Below are 24,330 nucleotides of genomic sequence, written 5' to 3'. Positions count from 1 at the left end.
TTTTTGTAAGAAGGTAGCATTGTTGCCCCCAATGAACATACATTGTAATTTTCTCAAAAAAATGCTCTCTTTGTCCCAATTTATATGATACATTTTTCTTTTTAATTTATCACAAAGAATGACATATTTCTAGATTTAGAAATAGAAAAGGGCCAATTATACCCCTGCACTATCAAAAAAGGGCCAAATATACCCCTTGTTATATTTTAGGTCCAAATATACTCCTGTTGTTATACTATTAGATTAAATATATCTCTGCTGTTATATTTTGGATCCAAATATACCCCTCCTCCGTTAAAGCTATTCAAAGTGGACATCCAATCTTACGTGGCACTGACATTTGATAAGGTGGATGCCACGCGAAATGCCATTTTAGCACCCCTAACTCATTTACCACTCCCCTTTATTAGTGGAAGAACAAATAGAGGGAGGGATAAAATGGGTTAGGGGTGCTGAGGTGCCATCCACCTCATCAAACATCAGTGTCACGTAAGATTGGATTTCTGCCTTGGACAACTTTAATCTCACTACGGTTGGGACAAATGTACCGCTGTTATTATATTTTGGGTCCAAATATACCCCTGCCGTTATACGTATTTAAATATAAGTGTTAAAACTAATAATATACAATTGATGTATTTAATAAAAAGATACTAGTAAGCCATACTATTGGTTATAAACTGAAAAATGATTCGTTGGGAGGTGCCCAACTAATTTCTTGCTTAGTAATTAAGTACTTTTTTTTTTTTTCAGCTCAAGTTGTTTTATTCATAACCATTCCAATGCTAAAGGTACAAAACTACAAATGCCATTGCATGGCAATTTTCAATATAATGTACACTTAGAGTCGAGACAACTCTGTGACCCCCTCATTTCCATATTTCAGTTTGTCTAACAACAACAATAAGAGGTGATGTTTGGTCCAGCATACAAACAATTGATTTCTGAAGAATGATTCCTTTGCAATTAGCATAAATAGCACAGCAAAACTCCCAATTTGTCTTCATTGTAAGAGAACACAAGTCACTTCTGATTTTGAACTTCCGAACCCCAGCAAGATCAATAGAAGTGCTTGAGGCATTTCATTAACGCCTCCGTGTGCTCGGGCTTGCCTACAGAGACACGAACGTATCCCTTCAGTTCCTTGCTATTGTAGTGACGGATCATCACTCCCATAGTCGCAAGGTCCTCCTTCAATTTCTTAGCATCCATGCCAGACATAACCTTACAGAGAATGAAATTAGAATAGCTAGGGTATGGATCGAGAAATGGGACTTCTTTCAAGAGATTAAATAGCCTCTCCCGTTCTTGCACCAGTGCCACTTTCACATTCTCCAGATAAATGGGGTTCTTTAATGCAGCACATGCAGCAACTTCAGCAGCAACAGACACATTATATGGTTGCTTTGCTCGCCAAAGGAATTCAATAATATTCTTTGGAAATGCTCCATATCCTACTCTGAGTCCAGCTAAACCAGCTCTTTTGCTGAACGTGCGAAGAACAATCAGATTCTCATGCTTCTTCACCCATTTCATCTTAGACTCCATCCCAGAAAACTCGACATATGCTTCATCCAATATTACCAATATGGGCAGGCGAAGTATATTCAAAAGAGTTTCATCATCAATTATACTCCCATCAGGATTATTAGGCGATGTCAGGAATATGCACTTCGGTTTCTCATGTTCAACCACTTCGGCTATCCGTTCTACATCCAGGCTAAAGTCTGGGTTCCTAGGCGCTTTGATGACATGTGCACCATTTACAGCTGCATCAAATTCATACATTGCGAAAGTGGGTGGGCAGTCAACAATCTTGTCACCAGGATCCAATATGCACCGCATATCAAATCAATGAGTTCATCTGCACCGCACCCTGCAAGAATATACTCAGCTTCAAGGCCAGAATCTTCAGCAAGGGCCGCACGCAACGTACGGCTTTCAGGATCAGGATAAATATACGGAAATTTCATGGACCCCAAAGCTTCGTTTACCTCCGGAGGAGGGCCATATGGGTTTTCATTAGCGTCTAATTTTACAATGTCCTCTGGTTTTCTACCAAGACGAGTGGACAACACCTCAAAGGGTAAAATGGGCTAATTAAGTACTTGGCTTATATCTTATAAGCACTTTCGATGTTTATCAAATTCATGGAGCAAAAGATATTTATACTTCAATTTGAGTATTTGATCAACTTATAAACTTAGTTAAATACGCATTTCGTTGTTTTAATACTTAACGAATATTACTAGAAAATTTATATTTTCTCACTGAAAATGATCAGTAGTTATTTCACTGAATGTCAGTGGGAAAAATTAAAAAGTATAGTGTTTTGACAGGGAAAATTAAAAAGATTTCCAGCATTTCAATGGGAATCTGTTTCCCACTATGCATTTTCCCAGTGAGCTAGTTCAATGGAAATGAGGTGGAAAAATCATGTTCATAAATTCATAAATTTCCCACTGAATGTCGATGGGAAAAACCTCTATTTCTAGTAGTGAGATTTAACTTTCGATTAGATCAAATGAGCAATTTTGAGCCAATCACTTATTGAAGCTTGACAGAGTTAATTCACTTGTCATTTGGTTTACACAGGGGAGGAGCTATAGTGTTGGGTTCGGGCGAACCCAGTAACTTTTGCATAGACTTTGTATTTATATTAGAAAAATTCAATAAAGATAGATATTATTCACTTGTGAACTCACATGCACAAGTAATCGGATGGTTTACTCGTAAAGTAGAGGCTAGTAAGTTCTCTCTTTTCATGAAATGTGGGTTCGAAGTGATTTTTTTTTTTTTGGGGGGGGGGGGGGGGGGGGGGGGGTATATAAGCAAGATTGTCTTTTAATTCTCTCCCAAACCTCAATCCTTATTCCGCCTTTGAATCCACATACTAGTTGCTCTGGAGAGTTTTAAGTTATATTAGTGTGAAAAAATACATCATAAGGCGATCAACTGTAATAACAAGTACTCTGTCAAATCTCAAAATTACAAATTTCACATTTAGTGGATCTTACATATAGATATCGTGATTTGAGTAATCTAATATTATAAAGAATCCTTTACACTGAAAGAATATATAACTTAAACTCATTCCAGATTATAATATATGAATTGTTCGGTGACTAGTAAAGAAGGGATTAGTTTGTGGTCATAAAATGAAAAGATTATTATACATAAATTAATTGTTTTAAAATGATATTTTGCCTTTAAATAGTTTAATCCTTAGATTGTTATGTATGTATTTTATTCCACAATCTACCTGCATAAAATGAACACTAGCATAGAACATATTTTCACTTGATGAAATGAGTATACAGGAGTTGATGAAACTAGGTAAGCGTTCACTATTATAATGAATACTAACATATCCATTGAATGATTTTTTTACTGATAGCTTTTAGCTTTTTGTCATGCAAACTTCCTGATAGAAGAAATTAGAATCTAAATTCCAATTGAAATGAAATTTTTAGAATAAATCAATTCAATTTACGAGGAATAAATGAGAGGAAATCGATTCAAATCCTAAATTCTCGAATCGAGAGACATATAGAGATCAAGAGTTCTAACCACGGAACCAATTCAATTCAGTCATAACCTTCATTCACATTTTTTCCCGTCAAGAACGTTGTCTAAAGACAAACTCAGTCAGTAGAGTTTCATTTATCGAATTTGTGGTCTAATCTTGCTAAATAATGAAGATGAATGGTGCTATATCCACCTGGAGTCTACCATGAGATTTATACGAGGAAACACAGAGAAAGCTGATCGAAAAATCATGCAATTAATGTAGTCATACTGGAAGGGAAAGAAGAATTAACACAACCAATTTTGTAAACACAACAACAAGATTTATTCATTTTGCACACGTATATAATAAATCAAGCCCTATGTTTCGCTATGATTTTGTTTTGGTTCTGCAACCATAACTGTTGTTCTTGCAACAAATTCTGTTCATTCGTGATGCCATTAGTAAACATCTGATCACTACTTGAAAACGTCGCGAATGGGTCGTCCACATTAGTACTTTGCTCTGCCCCCGTAGTGTTATTCTGAGCACTAAAAGTTGGAGTTGCTTGAAATGTAGGTGCTGGTGCTGATGACGAGAACGTGTCAGCAGACGTCGGAAATTTAAACGAAGAACTCGTGGTCATAGTCGGGTACGTGGTGGGACCCGTGACGGGTACCATGGCTAGCTCCATTGATGTGTCTTGTAAAAATGGATTGTAGTGTTGAGGTGCTGGCAATGCATTTAGCTCATTATTTGGAGGTGGCAAGTTCATGGACATATTTTGATCATACAAAAAGTTGTTTGTACTAGGGGCGAATTGTGAGTTTACGCCATTATTCGGATAAAATGGCATTTGATTCTGGTTATACAGTTCGTCCAAATTGGGGAAACTAAAGCTGCTAAAGTTGTTGTTCGCGGTGGTACTAGGCACGGGTTGTGTCGATTGTGCTTGTGGCATGTTTTCGAACAGTACCAATTCCCATCCATTGCTTGAAGAAACCTCTTCTGATGATTCATTTGTTTGCACATTTTCTTGTCCTTGTTCTGGAAACGCGTTGAAAGATGCTGATGGCAGGAGATTCGGTTTTGGTTGCTCAGGGAACGCATTGAAAGACGTTGAAGGGATCGCCTCGGTTAACACGAGTTCCCATCCTTTGGCTGAACTAGTAGAATCTAATGATGGATTCTGTTTATGTTGTTGTTGCTGTTCAAGTTCAGCTTCTTTGTCTTTCGGTAATTCCTGTTTTTGTTGCTTTTCTTCTTCTTGTTTTTTCTCGTCGTCTTCATCGTATCCTTGCCAATCCGGTAAGGATACAAGATCAGCCATGGAATTCGAAACAGGCAATGAATGAGTGGACCCCGTATCGTCCAACTGCTTCTCGAATTGAATATCCGAATAGGCCTCCAAATCAATCGAAATATTGGCTGGACTTTTCCATATCTCGGTTGCACTTATTAGATCTTCTAATGACGTGCAACGCGATTCTACACGAGAATTAGTACTCATTTCCGAGTATGGCTCTGTCGTTTCTGTGGCCATAGAAAATTCGGATTGTCCACCATAACTGTTGCGTTTGCTGCTCGTGGTCCTTGTGGAACCACCACCGGGACCCGGAAGAAGCAAATGCTGCTTGTTCTGTGTATGTGCTGGAAATGAAGATTGATCCTTGAGAAATTCTTGCAATGTTTCGATCAACTCCTCTGAGATAGTTTGCACGCTTGGATATTCCGATGTCCTGCCAACTCCTATGCTTTTACACACGGAGTAAAAAGCACTAATCTCCTCGAACTGTTTAGCAGCTTTGACACATGTTTGGAAGGCGTTTACACACGATTGATATGGTAAATGGAAGAAACTATCAAGAACAAGCGCGAGCCCGTCTGAGATATCCTTGTAAAGATCAAAACTCTCTGTGACAACAGCATACAAAGCGATTTGTACAAGACGATTCGTCTTAGCTGCCCCTGTTGGCCTTGTAGCAATTGCTCTTTCAATCAATCGTTGCCAATACGAGATCTTGTCAAGCAGCATTACTGGTTTCATGTCACGAACGGGCTCATCACCCCTTCTTCGACTACTATAACTAGTAGTCCTATAATTGCTGCTAGAATTTTCTCGTTCGCGATTATTGTATCTTCTTTGAAGCTTTCCAGTAAGAAAACAATCCAAACGCTCGTCAAGATAGAGAGCAAACGTACGAACGAATGCTGTGAAATCCCAAGGACTAGAATTTGAATCATCACGAAAGCTAGAAAGGTTGAGAATCTTGGCTCCGCGTTTCATAGCATGAAGGACTTCTCGAGGGAAATAAGGATCACCATCTTGGAAAATTCTTAGGACAAGCATTAGTGATTTTAGGGCAACAATCCAATTCCTCGTTCTACCAATGCGTTTGCCAATGGCACGAGCACATGCAGCCGCGTAGGCTTTGTTGGAGGAGACGAGTTTGATGACTTCTTGAACGTATCGATCATCGATAGGTACATCATCATGTGTTGTGGCTTTTAGGACAGAGACTTCAAGTGTTGAGGAAGTGTTGCTTGCAACTTTTGCAAGGCTAATGCTTGTTTGATCTTTTACTGCACCAATTGCCTTCTTTAACTTGCTTGGCATATTTCTCTTTTCTTGTGCCTCAAAAACCTTCAATTCAACGCGGGGTTTTCTTTATTCAGATACCGGACATATATAACCAACCTGATCGCATTCGCAATTACAAAAAGGCGATTATCATCATCAGCAAACAGAAAAAAACACAAGAAATATCTTGATTGTTAACTTCTTGAAATCTTGAAATGCTCTTTAGATTCAAGATTGATGAAGTTTTTGGTTGAAGGGAGACAGAGAGAAGTTAGTTGGAAAAATTCTTTCTTTTTTCTTTCTCTCTGAATTGATTTGGTTATTGCAAAGTTTACTTTGTGTTGTGAAGAATGAGAGAGTCTCCTTGAATTTCTCTCAGCCTAACATTTTATATTACAGTGTAAAGACGTGAACAACACTAAGATAATTAGCACTCACATCCATACACGTATAGAAGTATATGAGGTAAATACCAAAAGGAAAGAAAGAAAAAAAACAAGAAAGTGAAAAATCCAAGAACTTGAACGTGCTAAGCATCTATGTGAATCTCTGATTAAGATATGAAGATTAAACTAATTAACCAGCTGTTAATTGTAGATATCCAGTCCATGACTAAGTCAACTTTTGGAATTTGTAGAGAACCTTTCGATAGGGAGTGTTTAATGGTCTTATTTAGTGAGTTTATTAATGAAGCTAACATGAATAAGAGTCTTGGAGCAACGGTAAAATTGTCTCCCTGTGACTTATAGGTCACGAGTTCAAGTTGTAGAAGCAGCCACTAATGACCCTGCTAACTCCTGCTTTGTGCATGGGGTTGCCCTTTTTTTAATTAATGAAGCTGACATGTTAAAGTAATTAGTCTTATGAATCTTTTATCTTATTCATCAAGTTGATAATATATAATTAATCCAATAATATACACTAAGTATATACCATAACCTCTCTTATTTTATACTTTAATAACTATTAATATAACTACCACCTATATATAATATAATATAATGTAAATACCTAATTAACCATGCAAATACTGCAACACACCAAATTATATAGGTGCATGCTAAGGTACACACTTGACTGATAAATCTTGTATCAAGTACAAAGAAGTATATAAAACGGGTTCTACATAATTAATTGGATCTAAAATATTCTTCGAAGATATATGTTTGCAATGCCAAAAAGAACCAATAACCTAAATCAAAATCAAACTATTTTAAAGGGGACAACTGATCGTGATAAAGAGGAATAGCATGTGTGGTTCACACACTATTTCTTGTAGTAACATTTTTTGTTTGTTTGTTTCTCACCTGGTGTAAGGTACTCGCTTCGGGTCCAGACTTTGCGCCGTGTAAAGTTTATTAAAGGAACAAGCGCTTCCACTCATGAATTTTTCCATTCTCACGGCTCGAGCCCGATCTTATCAGTGGAGGGATCTTATTCATCCCACCAAAACTCTTGATAATCGTAGTACCACTTGATTGTTTCATTAGTGTTTTTAAACTTGAGAAGGTATTTTGCTTTTTTTCTGGATGAATGCATGTGTGGTTCTCCCGACTTCTGCTTTTTCTTGTTGATATCCTATGCATACTCCAAACTGAATGGTAGAATTTCCCTTTGACAAAAATATGGGTCCTCAATAAAGCAATTACTTTCTTGTATTTGCCAATTGTGTGATCGTAAAAACAGATGCCAGTACACCCTAGTCTTTTTAACAGGAGCCTAAAGAAAATCTTTTCCAACTTTTGAAGTATATCCTTCACCTTCAACCTCCCTTTTTAGGTTCGTCGCTCTGCATATTATACAGGGGCAAATGCAGTGTATACGTTACAAGTTCATTAATAGTTTTGGCTGACACGATCTGCATGTGTTAAAAGACTCACTAAATAGTAAAGTCATAAATTTTAAACCTAATAAATCAAACGGACTGTGGTAAAATCCCAAATGTTAACTCATAAAGTTCAAATCTTGATAATGCCTTTGTGCATATATTGCATCTTCCAATTGAAGAGCAAAAGTTGGGAGCAAAGTCCTTTATTTACGTCGACTCGGGGGCTGGGTTTAACTAATGGTTTTTGGAAAGCCACTAGCAATGATCATTAGCATTCACAATGTTCTAGATGAGTAAGTTTTAAGTCTTAACTATACTTGAATAAAAACACACAAAGCAACTGTTTAACTCGGGTATGAGCGAAAACCATTTCTCATCAAAAATTTCACCCACCTTTCCATAGTATAACAGTCTGTTGCTACACAAAATCTAGTTGTAAGAGATCAAGTGAAAACAGCAATTAGTATCGGATACAGAGTAGGCAATAGTTACTTGGATCTCCTGAATAATGAATCCATCTTGATGGCACCGTAAGATATGGTCATGTCAAACTCTACACAGTGTGATTTCTATAAGCACTTTCTCCCACTTTACATCCGAACTTATGAAAAACTTGGTAGATTGACTTCAGCAACTGGCATAACCTTCTTAATACTCGTTGAAGTTGAGGACTTTTCACAAGGCAAAAGGCATGTAGATTCATGACCCGTCCATGGCAACGTCGTTACCATTTGGATTTTGATTGCCATTCAAAGGGCTTTCTGAGGCGTTGTTATGCTGATTATGAGCAGCTCCAAAAGTGAATCCCTGTGGAGGAACGTCAAAAACAGGACGGGAAAAAAGTGAAGGAGCACTAGAATTGTTGAAGGCTGGAGCAGGAACCGGATCACTGGGCTTTGGGAAGCCAAAGTTGAAGGATGTCACAGGAGTCGCAAAGGCTGGCATGACGGGGCTGGGCTGGTTTTGAAGTGATCCGAAGATCTTTTGCTCGAACTCCTGTAGCTGCTGGTAGACCTCTGTAAATATAAAGAAAAGGAGTCTCAGACAGACGCAAAGCTATGGCAACTTCTTCACTAAGATCAGTTTCAAAGAGCAGTCACAACCCAAGCACAGAGAGACGGGTTTTGTGACTCAATGTAGCAGCTCCAGTAATCAAAATAATTAAGAATCTGACTGGGATTCAAGGAAAAGGAAGCAAACATTTATTACAAAGTGACGAATATTCTTCACTTTTTAAATTTTTTTTTTTTCTTGATCAAAAAAAAAAAAATTACAAAGCTGCGATTATGCCAAACTTGCAACTCACCCACCCAAAGGTTAACGGGCTCCGAGCTTCAAATTCTTGAAGTCTCTATTATAGCTTGGTCACAGTTTATTCTGCCAATGACGCAGCAATTTTGTGCTGTATTTTCTCCCATCACTATTTTTTCAATTTACAATTCCAGTATGACAGTAGCATCCAAAATCATGATTAACTATCCGACTTTAACTATATGCATACTAGGGTCTGTCATCTTAAATATTTGCATTTCTCAGTAGGTATAGAATTACTGGCTTAATATTATAGCTTTTCAGTTGAAAAAAGTTAAAGAAGAAATCCTTATAAAGATAGCAGTGTGTGTAGACCTTGATTTAGGTCAACAGAAGGCCTTCGCTCTTTTGTCCACTGAAGGCTCTGTGCAAGGTTCCATCCTTTACTTTTCATCAAATAAGCAATTACAATTGCTGCCGACCTATCAAAAAAGCATAAGTCTATGAGTTCTACATAGAAAAACCTTACGTAAACCAAAATGGTGATTTCTGCAAGTGCAATCGATTGAAAGGCACTTCAGAAAACTGGTGTCATAGTTTACTGTATTTATCATTATCAGGAAATATCATGCATTACAGCACTAAAAGTCGTGAGGTTTCTCAGAGGAAGCTGGAAGAAAAAGGGCACAAGGTTCACATCTGCATAACCAAAATCAATGCAGAAATCAATTAAACATTTCAATTGTAACCAGTTTTGAAAATCTATTGCAATGTAATCGAATTAAAAGTAGAAATTGAGATGTATTTGATCACTCATTTTAATTAATCTAATTTCTTGATTTAACGGGGTAATCGATTGTGGAAAACACTTGGGAAGAACAAAGAAAATGCAGGAGAAAAGGATAAAGAAGTGAAAGAAAGAAAAAGGGAAACTTTAAGAAGGTTTAAGTGCAAAATTGATAATCATTCTCCTTACCTGTTTTTACCTAACATGCAGTGGATGAGAACACGAGCCCTGTCCTTTTCACATTGTTCTGCATAAAAGAAATATTCTCAGATTAGCCAGCATAACACCTCCCACAAACCATGAATGATCCCTGGAGAACAAGCTTGAGGTCATAAGCATGATTTCAACTGTAGCAGTCAAGGCCGATGCCCGATGGTATCTTCTTTAGAAATGACTTTCCTTTGCAACAGCTAGAGACATGTAAACGGAGTCTTGAGTTGAAAAAAATGAAATGTTGACATGTATCAATACATGTATAAAGAAAAACTTACTACAATGGTTGAAAACAAGAAAAAAAAGATTGTCTTTCCAGGTGAACCTGTTGGAAACAAATCTGTAATAATCAACCATTAGATGGCTCAACATTCGACTACAGAAATCTACCATTGAATGTCCAACAAAGAATGACAACAGTCCAGGTAGTTAATTCCACCAGGGGCGGATTTATAGCCCAATTTATGGTGCACGTGAACACATGGTCTCTCCACCAAACTAGGTATTTATGTATAGATTTCCTAGAACTGAACTTAATATAATCTGCTGGCACCCATGGCGGCTAATTGGTGCACTTGGTTGAATGCTTAGTTATTTACCTAGAGGAACAGGGATCAATTCCCACTTATTACAGCCTTTTTTCTCCTTTTTTTAGTGGTGCACCCATGCTATGGAAATCCTAGATCCGCCTCTAATTCCACCTAATATAGTTTTAAAAGTTTAACTCTCTACAATACTTATGTTGAAGTTGAGCAACCATCTCATCTAAAAGCTTAAGTTGTTAAAGAGAACACTTTTAATTACTTAATTATGTTTTCAACATGCTCCTCATGTGCGGGCTTAATTCTTTTTCATGGGCCAAGCACATGGAAATTCTTTATCATAATTGGTGCCGAGGAGACTTGAACTCAGGACCTTGCCATGTTTAAGTTGCGACCATCTCATCAAAAAGCTTAAGTTGTTAGAAAAAGAATACTTCTAATTACTCAATAATGTCTTCAACAATTTGTACCTTCAGAGTCAGATGGAAGTTGAACTAAAGTGGCAAAGCAGTGGATGAAAACACAAGACCGAACCCAACTTGATTGAGATTGAGGCGTAATTGTTTCTTAGATTATTAGTTTATTCACATAATTCAATCCTCACTATATATTTTTCAATCTACTAGGTACCTTCAAAGCATTGCAGCAGCAAATAGTTGACCACACTAAAGGCAGCCCGGTGCACTAAGCTCCCGCTATGCGCGGGGTCCGGGGAAGGGCCGGACCACAAGGGTCTATTGTACCCAGCCTTACCTTGCATTTCTGCAAGAGGTTGTTTCCACGGCTCGAACCCGTGACCTCCTAGTCACATGGCAGCAACTTTACCAGTTACGCCAAGGCTCCCCTTCTAGTTGACCACACTAAAGAACTATACAAATAGAAAGGTTAAACAAAGTACAGAGAATGCTACTCACCTAAAAATTGGATAGCATCATCAAATGCCAGATTTTGGTCATCTTGAAGACAGTGATAAGTAAAGGAATTTTTATAAAGATTCTGACAAGCAGGTACTGTCTGCACAGAGAAAAAACAATCCAGTATCAACAATCAAGAACATGGGCCACAAAGAACACGTGAAAGTCTTATGATTGAATAATTTATGAAGTACCAGAATGAAAAAAGTATCACCCACTACGATTCAAGAGAAAAATATGCAGTTTCCACTATGATTATATGGAGCCAAAAATATTGCTAGTTCGTTTTTTTTTTTTTTTTTTTTGATAAGGTACATAATTTTATTAACAAATGGGGAATCCCGTATACCAAAAGAAGAGAACCTACAACAAAATATGGTTCTCAACAAAGAGATCCAATCCTCTATACAAATAGGGACCTCATAAGTACACCAAAAAGAAAAAAGAGACAAAAGAAACTAGAGACAAAACACTACGTTGCAACTTTACAATCTCTTGTTCCACCCCTTCAAAAGCTCTCCTATTTCTCTCTTTCCATATGACCCACATAATTGCTAACGGGGGCAACACTCCATGCCCTTAGGCTTCTCTTGCCTCTCCTATGTCTAGTTCGTTTATCCAAGTCCATATGAAAGAGGCAAAATACCATAGAAATAGAAAGAAAGAAATGCATATTGTTATTGCGACCACTCTCATTTATCTTGTAAAAAAAAAAGTTAAAATGCTCTTACTGCACAGCACTCCCTCTCTCTCTACTGTGCTTCCTCTTCTAGTCTTATTAGTTATTATTCTTTGTTCCTTTCATCTTATACAGTCATTTAAAAGAAAATATCAATTTATAGGGGCAAAACCCTCACTATACAAGATTTCCACAGAAGTAGAGTATCATTTAGCTACATACTTTTTTTAATAAGGTAAAGTTTTATCATTTAGCTACATATTCGAACACCACCCCCTAATCCCTCAGGTCTATCCCAAAGAATGACAAAATTTGGCGACAAGCAATAAATTTGTCAAAGAGGAGGTAACTAACCTGCTTAAAATACGATCAATCGGGGAAGTAGATTACACGGATTGGCTAGATAATGTCGTACTAGTGCCTAAGAAGCATAATAAGTTCAGAATGTGCATTGATTTCAAGGACTTAAACAAAGCATGCCCGAAAGACTCATTCCCCCTACCTCACATCGATCAAATGATAGATGCAAAGGCGGGGCATGATTAGGTTCTGGTTGTGATTTGATATAATTATTCCACTGCTAAGTTTCCCCTAAAGAATTGTGAACTTCACACCCAAGGGTTTGAACAGGATTTGGATCCAACAGAGAGGAAAAAGCTGATAGATTCCTTCGCATATGCTAAGCCTTGGTGGGTACAGTTACCCGGTATTTATACTACGCAAGTACCTAGTGGAATAATCGAGGTACGCACAAATTGGCTTGGAAAACCCATTATATGTATAAAAAAGATGGAACTGCAAATGTCACCATCTCCTTTATTAACTAGTAATGCATGATAGATAATCAAGATCCCTAACCAATAATGACAAGGGAGAGATCGCCTAGTGATAGGGGCCATTCAATTACGGTATTTGGGGTTGGAGTCACCAAGAGAACAAAGTGGGAAAAAGCCATTGTTGGTAGGGAATTTGGCGTTGTGTTTATCATATTAAATAAATAAAAAAATAGAAAAGAAAAATGTTCCCAATCAATGACAAACAGATAGATTAACACAGGATACAGTACAGCTAGTCTAGCACTCTATCTAAACAGAAAGATGTTTTCTCTTCTTCATTTTTCTTTGCTCCAATTTTTAGTAAGTTAATTCTTGTTCAAGGCAGAAAAACAATGAAGGTGCAGCAGAAAGAAAATCCAAGCTAATATTTATATACTATGAGGTGATTTTAATTTCCCTTCCTTTTTGGGCAATTTAGAATTAACAACAATTTCACTCTAACATGATTGTACCTTAATTCTGTCACCATAAGTACAAGCATGTTCACTTGTGACGGTCATCGCAATCAATGCTAAAGTTACACAGACAACTTGTAGGTCCATACTATCTCGCCGACTTCTATACCCTTAGGGGGGTCGTTTGGTTGGTGAACAAGTTATCCCGGGATTGTACCCAATCCCACGAGGATAAAGGTAACACTAGAATCCCAAGATAACTAATCCCGGGATTAGTTATACCTCGATTTTATCCCAACCAAACGTGGGATAAACTCATCTCAGATATATTCTCGGGATTAATTATCCTTTATCCCTCGTACCAAACGAGCCCTTAGTCTGTTTGGCCCATTATTGATTCATGACCGTTTTTTCAATACGATTGTGGTGTTCGGGTCAAGTTGTGCGCGCCTCGACTAATTCCATGGGGTACCTGCTACCTCCCACCAACACATGTAACAGGTAACTCTGTCAATAAAGCTGGGACAGATGGGAAGAACTCACCTACTGTTTTGTCTCCACTAGAATTTGAACCTAAAACCTCATGGCTCTTAACCCACTTCACTAACCATTAGGCCACACCCTTGGGTGCATTGACTCGTGACCTTTTGCCTCCAGACAAATAATGCATTAGAAAATGGTCAAGCATAAAATTCCATATCAGCACACTAATGATTGAAGTTTTCTCATCCATGTGCTTATACTCGAACTGAAGAAGATCTAATCCAATTAAGCAGCATTGTTCCCTAAGACTTCTTGTCATCAAATATTGACTATTAAGGATGTTTTTCACCAATCATAACTCGTGAGCAAGTATTTGAGGAATTATTACCTATAAATTACAAATCGACCAAGCCACCAAAAGCACACAAAGAAGCATAAAACCTACAAAGAAATTTCCCAAGCACTGACTTAGCCAAGGCATAGTAAATTGTAAAAGTGACAGTATCCTGGTGCTTTTGTGTTATAGGGGAAATGCAAGAAGCTAAATTCCAAACACCAATCACTTGTCCAGGATATCAAATGTAGCCATAAGTTGGTTGCGTCCTTTATTTCTTGTTATTCTTTTCCGGATAAGTATCATAAGTTGCTTCCATGTCACTGTCTCACATTTGCATCTTTCCTTTTCTGTCTAAGTGGCAAATACTATAACTTTTCCTTTCTTTTATAAGCGGTAAAACAATACTCCCTCTGTTTCAATTTATGTGAACCTATTTTGTTTTTAGTCCGTGCCAAAATGAATGACCTCTTTCCTAATTTGGAAACAAATTCACTTTATGAAATGATTTACAGCCACACAAATATTCAAGACTTATTTTGAACCACAAGTTTCAAAAGTCTTCACTCTTTCTTAAATGTCATGCCCAGTCAAATGGGTTCACATAAATTGAAACGGGGGGAGTATAAGATTGCAAAGAGACATATCTGTCTTTCCTTTCCTAGAGAAAAGACCAGTATTCAAAATGTATTACGTGGTTAAACAGATAAATGCCTGATTAATTTCTGCAATGTTAGCATTTTCTTCAATGGGTTACAGACTGATAATTGAATGAAGTAGACCAGGAACAATTTTTATTGACACTAAAAACTACTTGGTACCTCATTTAAGATGAGATTACATTTGCAACTGCCCAAAGCTAAGAACAAAAAGAAACTTGATGCTCATGTTAGAGAGAATCCATTTGCTTCTCTTCTGCACCTAATACAGAATGTTTATTTACCCCTAACACAACCCTTATTTTATTTTTATTTTATTTTATTTTGAGACTGGTAACACCTAACACGGCCCTTCTGAGATACTAATTTTTTCCGTACCTGCAACATTCCTACTCTCAACTCTTCCACGAACTATCCTCATAAGCAGGAAAGGTCATCTTTAAAGTTAAGATCACTACCCCAATTTCCCTATTACTTCAAAGTACCTATGGCAAAGCTAGGCCTGAAACTTGTGAATGATTAGCCAGATGAGTATTAACCTGTAAGGAATATTTCTTACATCTTCCAAGCAAATGAATTGGTAAATATTGAAAACAAAAGTGATAAACTCAATTCCTAGTCTCTCTCCCATCGCATCACTAGACCCTGAGTGAGTGACTCAAGGAAGGTGTAAATGATGCTTTCTTCTTGGTTAATATAAGATACGACAGAGCTATCTCTTTTTTTAAACTCAAAAGAGAGATGACAAAGGGTACTAAATGACCAAGAAATTTGGGTATTCCCCTATCCTAGCAGAGGCAGATCCAGTAATCCAGCGCATATGCAGAACGGTTCATGTGCAACCAGGTGCCTTGTACTTGGACTACATATGTATACAAAAAGTTTAACCAAAGTTTAATATGTAACAATGCACACACTGTCTTTAAATCCTAAATCAACCCCTATATCTTACCTCCCTCTAGACAAAGTATTAAGTAACAAATCCATCAACTTGAATGATTTCACTCTTCAAAAGGAAATACTAACTAGATCTCCAAATCCCTCAACCACAACCACATGCTCTTGATCACAGACAAAACACCTGAGCAGAACGAGTTTAAATTACTACTTCACCCAGATTAGTTGGGGCCGTTTATATGAACCTTCTTCATTCATTCAGCTCTACTGAGGTCTATTTCACTCCAAATGCAACTCAATCAATCCACTATGCCTCAAAACCAAGCTAGTTAGAGTCAACCAGATTAATCCTCTCGACCCATTCCACTCTATTTAGTTCTATTTCTTTCTAAAAACAATAGTTAGGGTCTTTATATGAATCTTCTTCATTCATTCAGCTCTATTTAGGTCCATTTCACTCCAAATGCAACCCAATCAATCAATCAATAAACAAATCGACTACGCCTCAAAACCAAGTTAGTTAGAGTCCACTAAATTAATCCTCTTGACCCATTCCGCTCTATTTAGTTCTATTTCTTTCCAAAAGCAATAGTGGTGTCTTTTATATGAATCTTTTTCATTCATTCGGCTCAATTTAGGTCCATTTCACTTCAAAAACAACTACAACAACAACAACAATAACATACCCAATATATGCCCACAAATTGGGGTCTGGGAGGGTAGAGTATGCGCAGAACTTACCCCTACCTTGGTAGGTAGAGAGGTTGTTTCCGATAAACCCTCGGCTCAAGAAAAGGCATTTCAAAGAAGTCAGATAAGAACTAACAGAAGTAATTGACTATGCCTCAAAACCAAGTTACTTAGAGCAGACTAGATTAATCCTCTAGACCCATTCTGCTCTATTTAGATTAATCCCCTAATTATACACACATGCTTTTGGGACTATATTTTCTGCTTACGCACAAACACAAGAAAAGAAGTAAAAAAATCACTTATTTTCTAAAAAAACATTTTCCTTCATACCAAACACACCCGAAGGCTCAGCCTCAGATTAGTTGGGGCCTTTTATATGAACCTTCATTCATTAAGCTCTATTTAGGTCCATTTCACTCCATTAGCAACTCAATCAATGGACTATTCCTCAAAACCAAATTAGTTAGGGTCGTTAGATTAATCCTTTAGTTCTATTTCTTTCCAAAAGCAACTATTCACAAGAATCAAGAAACCCCAAACTCAAAACAGCAACAACAAAACAAACAAATTAGTTCAAAAAGAAATACTAACATTGAGAATCCTTGAAATCCCAAGAGTCTTGAGTAGCTCAGCACGAGAAGCATTATCATAACACACATAAAGTATCATTTTTTCGCGAGTTTACTACCTGAACTATCAAGTGTTTGCGTTTTCTACCTGAACTATCAAGTGTTCGCGTTTTCTACCTGAACTATCACCAACTATTTATCAAAACACACTGAGAATCAAGAAACCCAAAAACTCAAAACAGCAACAACAAAACAAACAAATTAGTTAAAAAAAAAAGAAATACTAACATTGAGAATCCTTGAAATCCCAAGAGTCTTGAGTAGCTCAGCACGAGAAGCATTATCATAACACACATAAAGTATCATTTTTTTGCGAGTTTACTACCTGAACTATTAACTATTTGTGTTTTCTACCTGAACTATCACCAACTATTTATCAAAACACACTAAGAATCAAGAAACCCCAAACAAAAAACAGTAATAACAAACAGAAAGATTAGTCAAAAAAGAAACACTAACATTGAGAATCCTTGAAATCCCAAGAGTCTTGAGTAACTCAGCACGAGAAGCATTATCATAACACACATAAAGTATCATTTTTTTGCTAGTTTACTACCTGAACTATCAAATGTTTACGTTTTCTACCTGAACTATCACCAACTATTTATCAAAACACACTGAGAATCAAGAAACCCAAAAACTCAAAACAGCAACAACAAAACAAACAAATTAGTTAAAAAAAGAAATACTAACATTGAGAATCCTTGAAATCCCAAGAGTCTTAAGAAGCTCAGCACGAGAAGCATTATCATAACTACCCAAAAATAGAAACTCTGGCAAGATCTCAGAAGGGAAAGCACTGACTTGAATTGAAGAACCTTTTTCAGTTACATCAGGCATTCTATGTCCACAAATCCCACATACTTCACCTTCTTCATATTTGTGATAATGACCACAAACACCACATGGATTTTCTCTTTCTCTTTTCCTCATATTTTTTTGATTAAAATTGCAAAAACAAGAATCACCCAAAAGAGTAAATTTGTAGATTTAAAGTGGGGTTGTGGTTTTATTTGATTATATTGCAAAATCAAGAATTACCCAAAAGAGAAAATTTGTAGATTTAAAGTGGGGTTGTGGTTTTATTTGATTATATTGCAAAATCAAGAATGACCCAAAAGAGAAAATTTGTAGATTTAAAGTGGGGTTGTGGTTTTATTTGATTATATTGCAAAATCAAGAATGACCCAAAAGAGAAAATTTGTAGATTTAAAGTGGGGTTGTGGTTTTATTTGATTATATTGCAAAATCAAGAATTACCCAAAAGAGAAAATTTGTAGATTTGAATTGGGATTGTGGTTTTTTATTTGTTCGGTGTGTTTGTTAATGAAGCGTTGCCAATGGTTTTTTTTTTTTTTTTTAAGGCTAAATTGGGTGAATTGACTGCTATAAGTTGCTATTTATAGATACCGGTAGAAGTAATAATTGAGGATTTTGGATGGGGTAGACCAATAGGTATTACATAGATATAGATTAGATAGAAACCTTGTATGTTGTACATGCTACTCTCTCCGTCATAAATTATCTATAGTGATTAATAAAAATAATTATCTCAAATAATTTATCATTTTAAAAATTCAAAATATATTTAATTTTTTTTTATCATTTTACCCTTAGTAAAATTTTATCGTACACATAAGTAAAGTAAACATTTAATAGAGAGAAATTATAACTTAAACATAAATAAGAATAAAGTTAGCCAAATACTTATTCTAATTAATACTTCCTTGGATTCAAAAGGAGTGTTCACTTAGCGTTTATCTCGTTGTTCAAAAAAAATATCCACTTACCGAATAAAAAAAAATTTTAATTTTATCTTTAGGGGTGAAAGTAGAGAGATATTTCTCCAGTGTGTTTGTGAGTGACGCGTTGTCTTTTAGGCTAAACTGGATCTATAGGTTGCCATTTATAGATACCGGTAGAAGTAATAATTGAGGATTTTGGAGGGGTAGAGCCAATAGGTATTTACTCGATAGATATAGATACATGTTACTCCCTCCGTCATAAATTATCTATCGTGATTAATAAAAATAGTTATCTTAAATAATTTATCATTTTAAGAGTTCAAGATATAATTAATTATTTTTTATCATTTTACCCTTAGTAAAATTTTATCCTACACATAAGTAAAGTAAACATTTAATAGAGAGTGATTACAACTTATACATAAATAAGGGTAAAGTTAGTCACATACTTCTTCTAATTAATACTTCTTCTGGTTCAAAAAAAGTGTTTACTTAGCGTATATTTTATTATTCAAAAAGAGTGTCCACTTATAAATCAAAAAAAAATTAACTTTATTTTTAGGAGTGAAAGTAGAGAGATCTTTCTCCAGTGTGTTTGTGAGTGAAGCGTAGTCTTTTAGAAATTGGATCTATAGGATGCAATTTATAGATACCGGTAGAAATAATAATTGTGGATTTTGGAGGGGGAGATCCAATAGATATATTACTCTATAGAAAGAAACCTTGTACTTGTACATGTTACTCCCTCCGTCTAAATTATCTATGTGGTTAATAAAAATAGTTGTCTCAAATAGTTTATCATTTTAAGAGTTCAAGACATAATTAATTTATTTTTTATAGTTTTACCCTTAGTAAAATTTTGTTCTACACATAAGTAAAGTAAATATTTAATGGAGAGAAATTATAACTTAAACATAAATAGGGGTAAAGTTAGTCAAATACTTATTCTAATTAATACTCCCTCTGGTTCAAAAAGAGTGTTCACTTAGCGTTTATTTTGTTGTTCAAAAAGAGTGTCCACTTACCAAATCAAGAAAGAATTAACTTTATTTTTTCAGATTTTCCCTTATCAAGTGTTAAGTGACCAAATCTCAATACATATTTAATTAGTGATAGTTTAGTCAAACTACCTATTTTTGCCTATGAGTTAGTATTTTCTTAAGAGGTGTGGAAATAGCTAAGTGGACCCCTTTTTGAACCAGAGGAGTATTTCTTAAAGGGCTTGTAAAACAAAAAAGTGACACATAATTTGAGACGGAGGGAGTATTTGTTTTTTTTTTTTTTTGATTTCCAAACCTTGTGCTCAGTACCTGCATTAGAGCCCGATTATATCCGAATTCGCGCCGCGTAGGGCCCATTCTGGGAAAACGGTCCCTACCAAGGATTTTTCCATACCAAGACTCAAACTCGAGACCTCTAGGTAAAGGAAGGGCAGCCCCATCCACTGCACTACATCCTTATGTGGTAATCGATTTGGGTTATCTATACCCTTTTTTATTTTTGAATTAATGGTCTAAAGACACTTGAACCTAAGACACTAGGTAAGGAAGGGGCGGTCCCATCCGTTGCATCACATCCTTCAATGTAATCAATTTGGGTTATCTGAACCTTTTTTTTATATTTGAGTTAATGGGTCAAAACACACCTGAATTATCGCTTTTTCGTGAGTTTTACACCTCAACTATTAATTGTTTCATTTTCCTACCAGAACTATCACCATCTATGTATTAAAACACATCTCAACTATTAGTTGTTCCCTTTTCCTACCTGAACGATGGTGATATTTCAGGTAGGAAAAGGGAACAACTGGTCGTTATACATAGATGGTGATAGTTTAGGTAGGAAAAAGGAACAAGTAGATGTTTTAATACATAGATGGTGATAGGTTAGGTAGGAAAAGAGAAGGACGGATTGTTAGGGAGTGAAACTCTCGAAAAAATGATAGTTCAATTGTTTTGACCATTCTCTCTTTTTTGTTTTTTAATTTGCCACTTAGTGTTTGGTATCAGTATTGGAGCTTCGACTAATCCGTGTTCACGTGGCATAAGGCCCATTTGAAATGGAAGCGCTCCCTAACAAGATTTTATTTTTTCATACCAAGAACTCGAACACGAGATCTGTAGTTAAGGAAGAATTAGAGATCATATTATCTCATATAAATATTTTTACAAATTTATGCACCGTCTAAAGAAATTTACACTATATTAGGTTAGTTGGATATCTTGTAGTAGGTAATCTGTTTTATTTTCAAAATTATAAATTTCACTTTTTATTAAGGGTAACCTGTAAATATATTTTGAACAATCTGATAATTAAAAAATTATTTATATAATCAATGTATATGAGTTAAACTCTTCATAACAAGTCTGATATGGCAACGTGAAGTACTGTATATATAGAGTTAATAATCTCTTATAGCCGATTATGTTTAGTTAGTTTTTACATCCATGTTACAAAACATTATATATGTTTTATCACTAAAAAAAATTATCGTTCTATTTTAGCAATGTCTCTAGTCCCTTTTCAAGTTCTTTGTAGGAACCTACTTGAAATAGGTAAAAGAAATTCTTTGCTAAAATTAATATACATAATTATGGCAAGTAATTAATTTATTGCTAGGAATTCAGAAATCGTTTTACTTTAGGAGTGTTGTTAGTAGTTATTCTTTTTAAGAATGCTAATTTGAACAGTAAAAGGAAAATCTCACGCATATAAAAGCATATCACCATAATTATAAACACCAACTGTCAATTAGGAACTTGCGTTCAGATTGTTCGCAATAGATAAACTTCAAATCCTAGATTCACCTCTGTCCAGTATGAAAAACCCGAGAGACAGAGTGAAATTCAATGTTGGTGGCAGAATCTTTGAAACTACTACCACAACCTTAGCGGTTGCTGGCAGGAATTCACTATTCGGAGCCATGTTTGATGATAATTGGAACATTAAGTCTGATTTTACTAACACTGAACGCTTCATTGATAGAAATCCTGATTGTTCGCCGTCATTCTTGACTTACTGAGAACCGGAGAGCTTTGTATGCTACCAAATATACACGAAAGACTCCTATACAGAGAGGCCATGTACTATGGCATTCTTGATCATGTCAGGTCAGCTAAATGGGATACATTAGATGGCAATAGGCTTTGTTTGGCACGGTCCATAACGAGCCAATTAACCGGCCAGAATAATCTCACTGGGACAATTCGTGCTGGTCCGAGTAGCGGGTGTTGTGTGGTAAGCCCACTGATAGATGGTGGCAGTCGCACTACAAGAAAAACCCGAATTGCCAACCAATTTTACCAACAACGCAAATTCGTTAGCAAATTAGCAACAAATTACTAACATATTAGTAACCAACTTGTTTTTTAGAATTTAGCAAGGGATTTCTAACGGATTACCAACCAAAATTTTACTAACTAAATACTTTAGTTGGTAAATATGGCGGGAAAAAATGACGCATAATTTAGCAACTTCCTACAAACGGTTCACCAACCGAAATATTACCAACAAACACCTTTCGTTGGTAATATTATCAACGGATTATATATCGGTTGGTAAATATGATAGTAAGAAATAGAGTATAGTTTATTAACAGATTAGCAACCAACCATTTACCAACGACGAAATTTTGTTGCTAATTTTACCAACCAATTAAAAATACGTTGGTAAATTACCAACATATTGTTATTTGTTGGTAAAGTTGCTAACTAATACTCAAGCGGTTGGAAATTCTTACCAATGGATTAAGATTGTGGTTTGCAAATTACTAACATATTAGAATTAGTTGGTAATATACCAACCGATAACTAATCCATTGGCAAAATTTACCAACCGATATTGTTAAGGTGTATGATTGGATGCTAGAAGAGCACCCTACAATCGATCTTGATTATCGTAGGGTGAACGATGTTTGTTGGGTTGATTCTGAGAATATTGTGGTTAGTTCTGATAGTTACTTAGCTAGTGGAGGCATGGGGCTATTCAGCGCATCCACAGGGAAGTTGAAGTATAAATTTCAAGTTAAAGATGAATTGAAGGATTACGTAGCTGGTGCACTTGGTTTTAGCTCAGATTAGTTGTTCTCCAGTTGTAAAAAAGGCAAGAACAATGAGCATCAGCATGGGATTGGTGTTTGGGACCAAGTCACAGGAAAGCAGACAAGTTTTTTCCACGAGCAAACCTGATAAGTTGCTCGGTAATGCTAGCAGGCTACAATTGTTTAATGGTAGCAGCTGTTTGATGGTTGCTAGTTTATATCCGAGCTGTTGCGTCAGCCTTTAGGATTTTAGGGCGAGCATGCTGGCTCTAGGAGACCGGTATTTCGTTACTGATAGTAGAAAGTTCACAGATGCAATAGTTGTACAGGAGAGTAGTTCCATTTGTGTTGTTGATGCAGCTGAGTCTTTGGGTTTTATTGATTTGAGGAGTACTAGTAGAATTGTAGAATGGAAAGGAGGGGCCTTACATGGTAATTATCCTTATCCCAAATTGACATTTCACGGAGGGCAATTGTTCTCATCAAGGCACCATATAATTTCAGTTTATTCTGGTTCTGATTGGAACATGACATCGAAGCTTCAACAGAGTCGCGGTGATAGAATTTGTGATATATCAATTGGTGGTGATCGACTTTTCGCTCTTCACGAGGAAGATGTTATTAATGTATGGGAGACACCTTGTCCCCCAATTATATGATTTTCTATATAGTGTGATTTGGTTTTCTTCTTTTCCTTATATAATCTCAATAGGTTGCCTTAGATATCTAGTTTTACATTATTTATTTCAACCTTGGAGATCATGTGCTAATAACTCATGTTTCGGTCACTCATTCAATTTCAAAGATCATATATTAGGAATTACATTCCGATGTTCTTAATATGTTCATGAACTGGTAATATATGTGTGCTCAGAAACCGTGTCCTGAGAATTGTTAGATTTCCCGTTGATGTAATCAAAATGTTCTAATATTATTGATGGATATTTATGTCCTTCAAAAATTATATAACCACTGTATTAACCAATTGGATATATTTAAATGAAGGAAAATTAGATAGTTGCATAAACTTATTCAATGTAGAACAATTTCATATGATTGCATTTAAATAATCATAGTACTTCATATTGATAGACTCAATGTTCCAGTTAATAACAGTTGTGGTTGCAAGAACAATAGAACTTCAAAAAAAAAATCTGCATCCTCTTTTATTCAAGGTCATACATCAAATGTCAGCATCTCTTAGGAAATTTAGCATATAAGATAATACATCAAGATTGAGATAAAATGCAGGTATACATATAGCTGAAAAAGATCATGCATACCAATAATTCAGTAGTAACGGAGACAGGATTTTTA

General features: G+C 36.0%; 2 protein-coding genes and 2 pseudogenes across 3 annotated transcripts; 1 reads left to right on the top strand and 3 right to left on the bottom strand.

The window, feature by feature from the left end:
• Nucleotides 1–792: 792 nt before the first annotated feature.
• LOC132636667 (histidinol-phosphate aminotransferase, chloroplastic-like) lies at nucleotides 793–2,100 on the bottom strand (annotated as a pseudogene).
• Nucleotides 2,101–3,751: 1,651 nt separating this feature from the next.
• Nucleotides 3,752–7,850, bottom strand: LOC132636665 (clathrin coat assembly protein AP180-like). Its single transcript, XM_060353632.1, has 2 exons — nucleotides 7,397–7,850; nucleotides 3,752–6,206 (listed from the first exon to the last, which is right to left on the bottom strand). The coding sequence occupies exon 2, from the start codon at nucleotides 6,123–6,125 to the stop codon at nucleotides 3,882–3,884; it is 2,244 nt and encodes a 747-aa protein (XP_060209615.1). The 5' UTR covers nucleotides 6,126–6,206; nucleotides 7,397–7,850; the 3' UTR covers nucleotides 3,752–3,881.
• Nucleotides 7,851–8,286: 436 nt separating this feature from the next.
• Nucleotides 8,287–18,610, bottom strand: LOC132636666 (protein-tyrosine-phosphatase IBR5-like). 2 transcript variants are annotated; one of them, XM_060353634.1, is made up of 5 exons: nucleotides 17,923–18,610; nucleotides 11,625–11,724; nucleotides 10,145–10,202; nucleotides 9,544–9,650; nucleotides 8,287–8,933 (listed from the first exon to the last, which is right to left on the bottom strand). In XM_060353634.1, the coding sequence occupies exons 1-5, from the start codon at nucleotides 18,160–18,162 to the stop codon at nucleotides 8,617–8,619; spliced, it is 822 nt and encodes a 273-aa protein (XP_060209617.1). In that variant the 5' UTR covers nucleotides 18,163–18,610; the 3' UTR covers nucleotides 8,287–8,616. The 2 variants fall into 2 exon arrangements, with proteins under 2 accessions (XP_060209617.1, XP_060209618.1); XM_060353635.1 differs by lacking the exon at nucleotides 17,923–18,610 and adding an exon at nucleotides 17,192–17,288.
• A 3,182-nt stretch (nucleotides 18,611–21,792) lies between these two features.
• Nucleotides 21,793–23,672, top strand: LOC132638722 (BTB/POZ domain-containing protein At4g30940-like; annotated as a pseudogene).
• The last annotated feature ends 658 nt before the right edge of the window (nucleotides 23,673–24,330 follow it).

This window comes from Lycium barbarum, chromosome 4 (genome assembly GCF_019175385.1).
Source record: "Lycium barbarum isolate Lr01 chromosome 4, ASM1917538v2, whole genome shotgun sequence".
Lineage (NCBI taxonomy): Eukaryota > Viridiplantae > Streptophyta > Magnoliopsida > Solanales > Solanaceae > Lycium > Lycium barbarum.
Note: the sequence above shows the minus strand (reverse complement) of the source record. Positions and strands in the feature narration are given on the sequence as shown.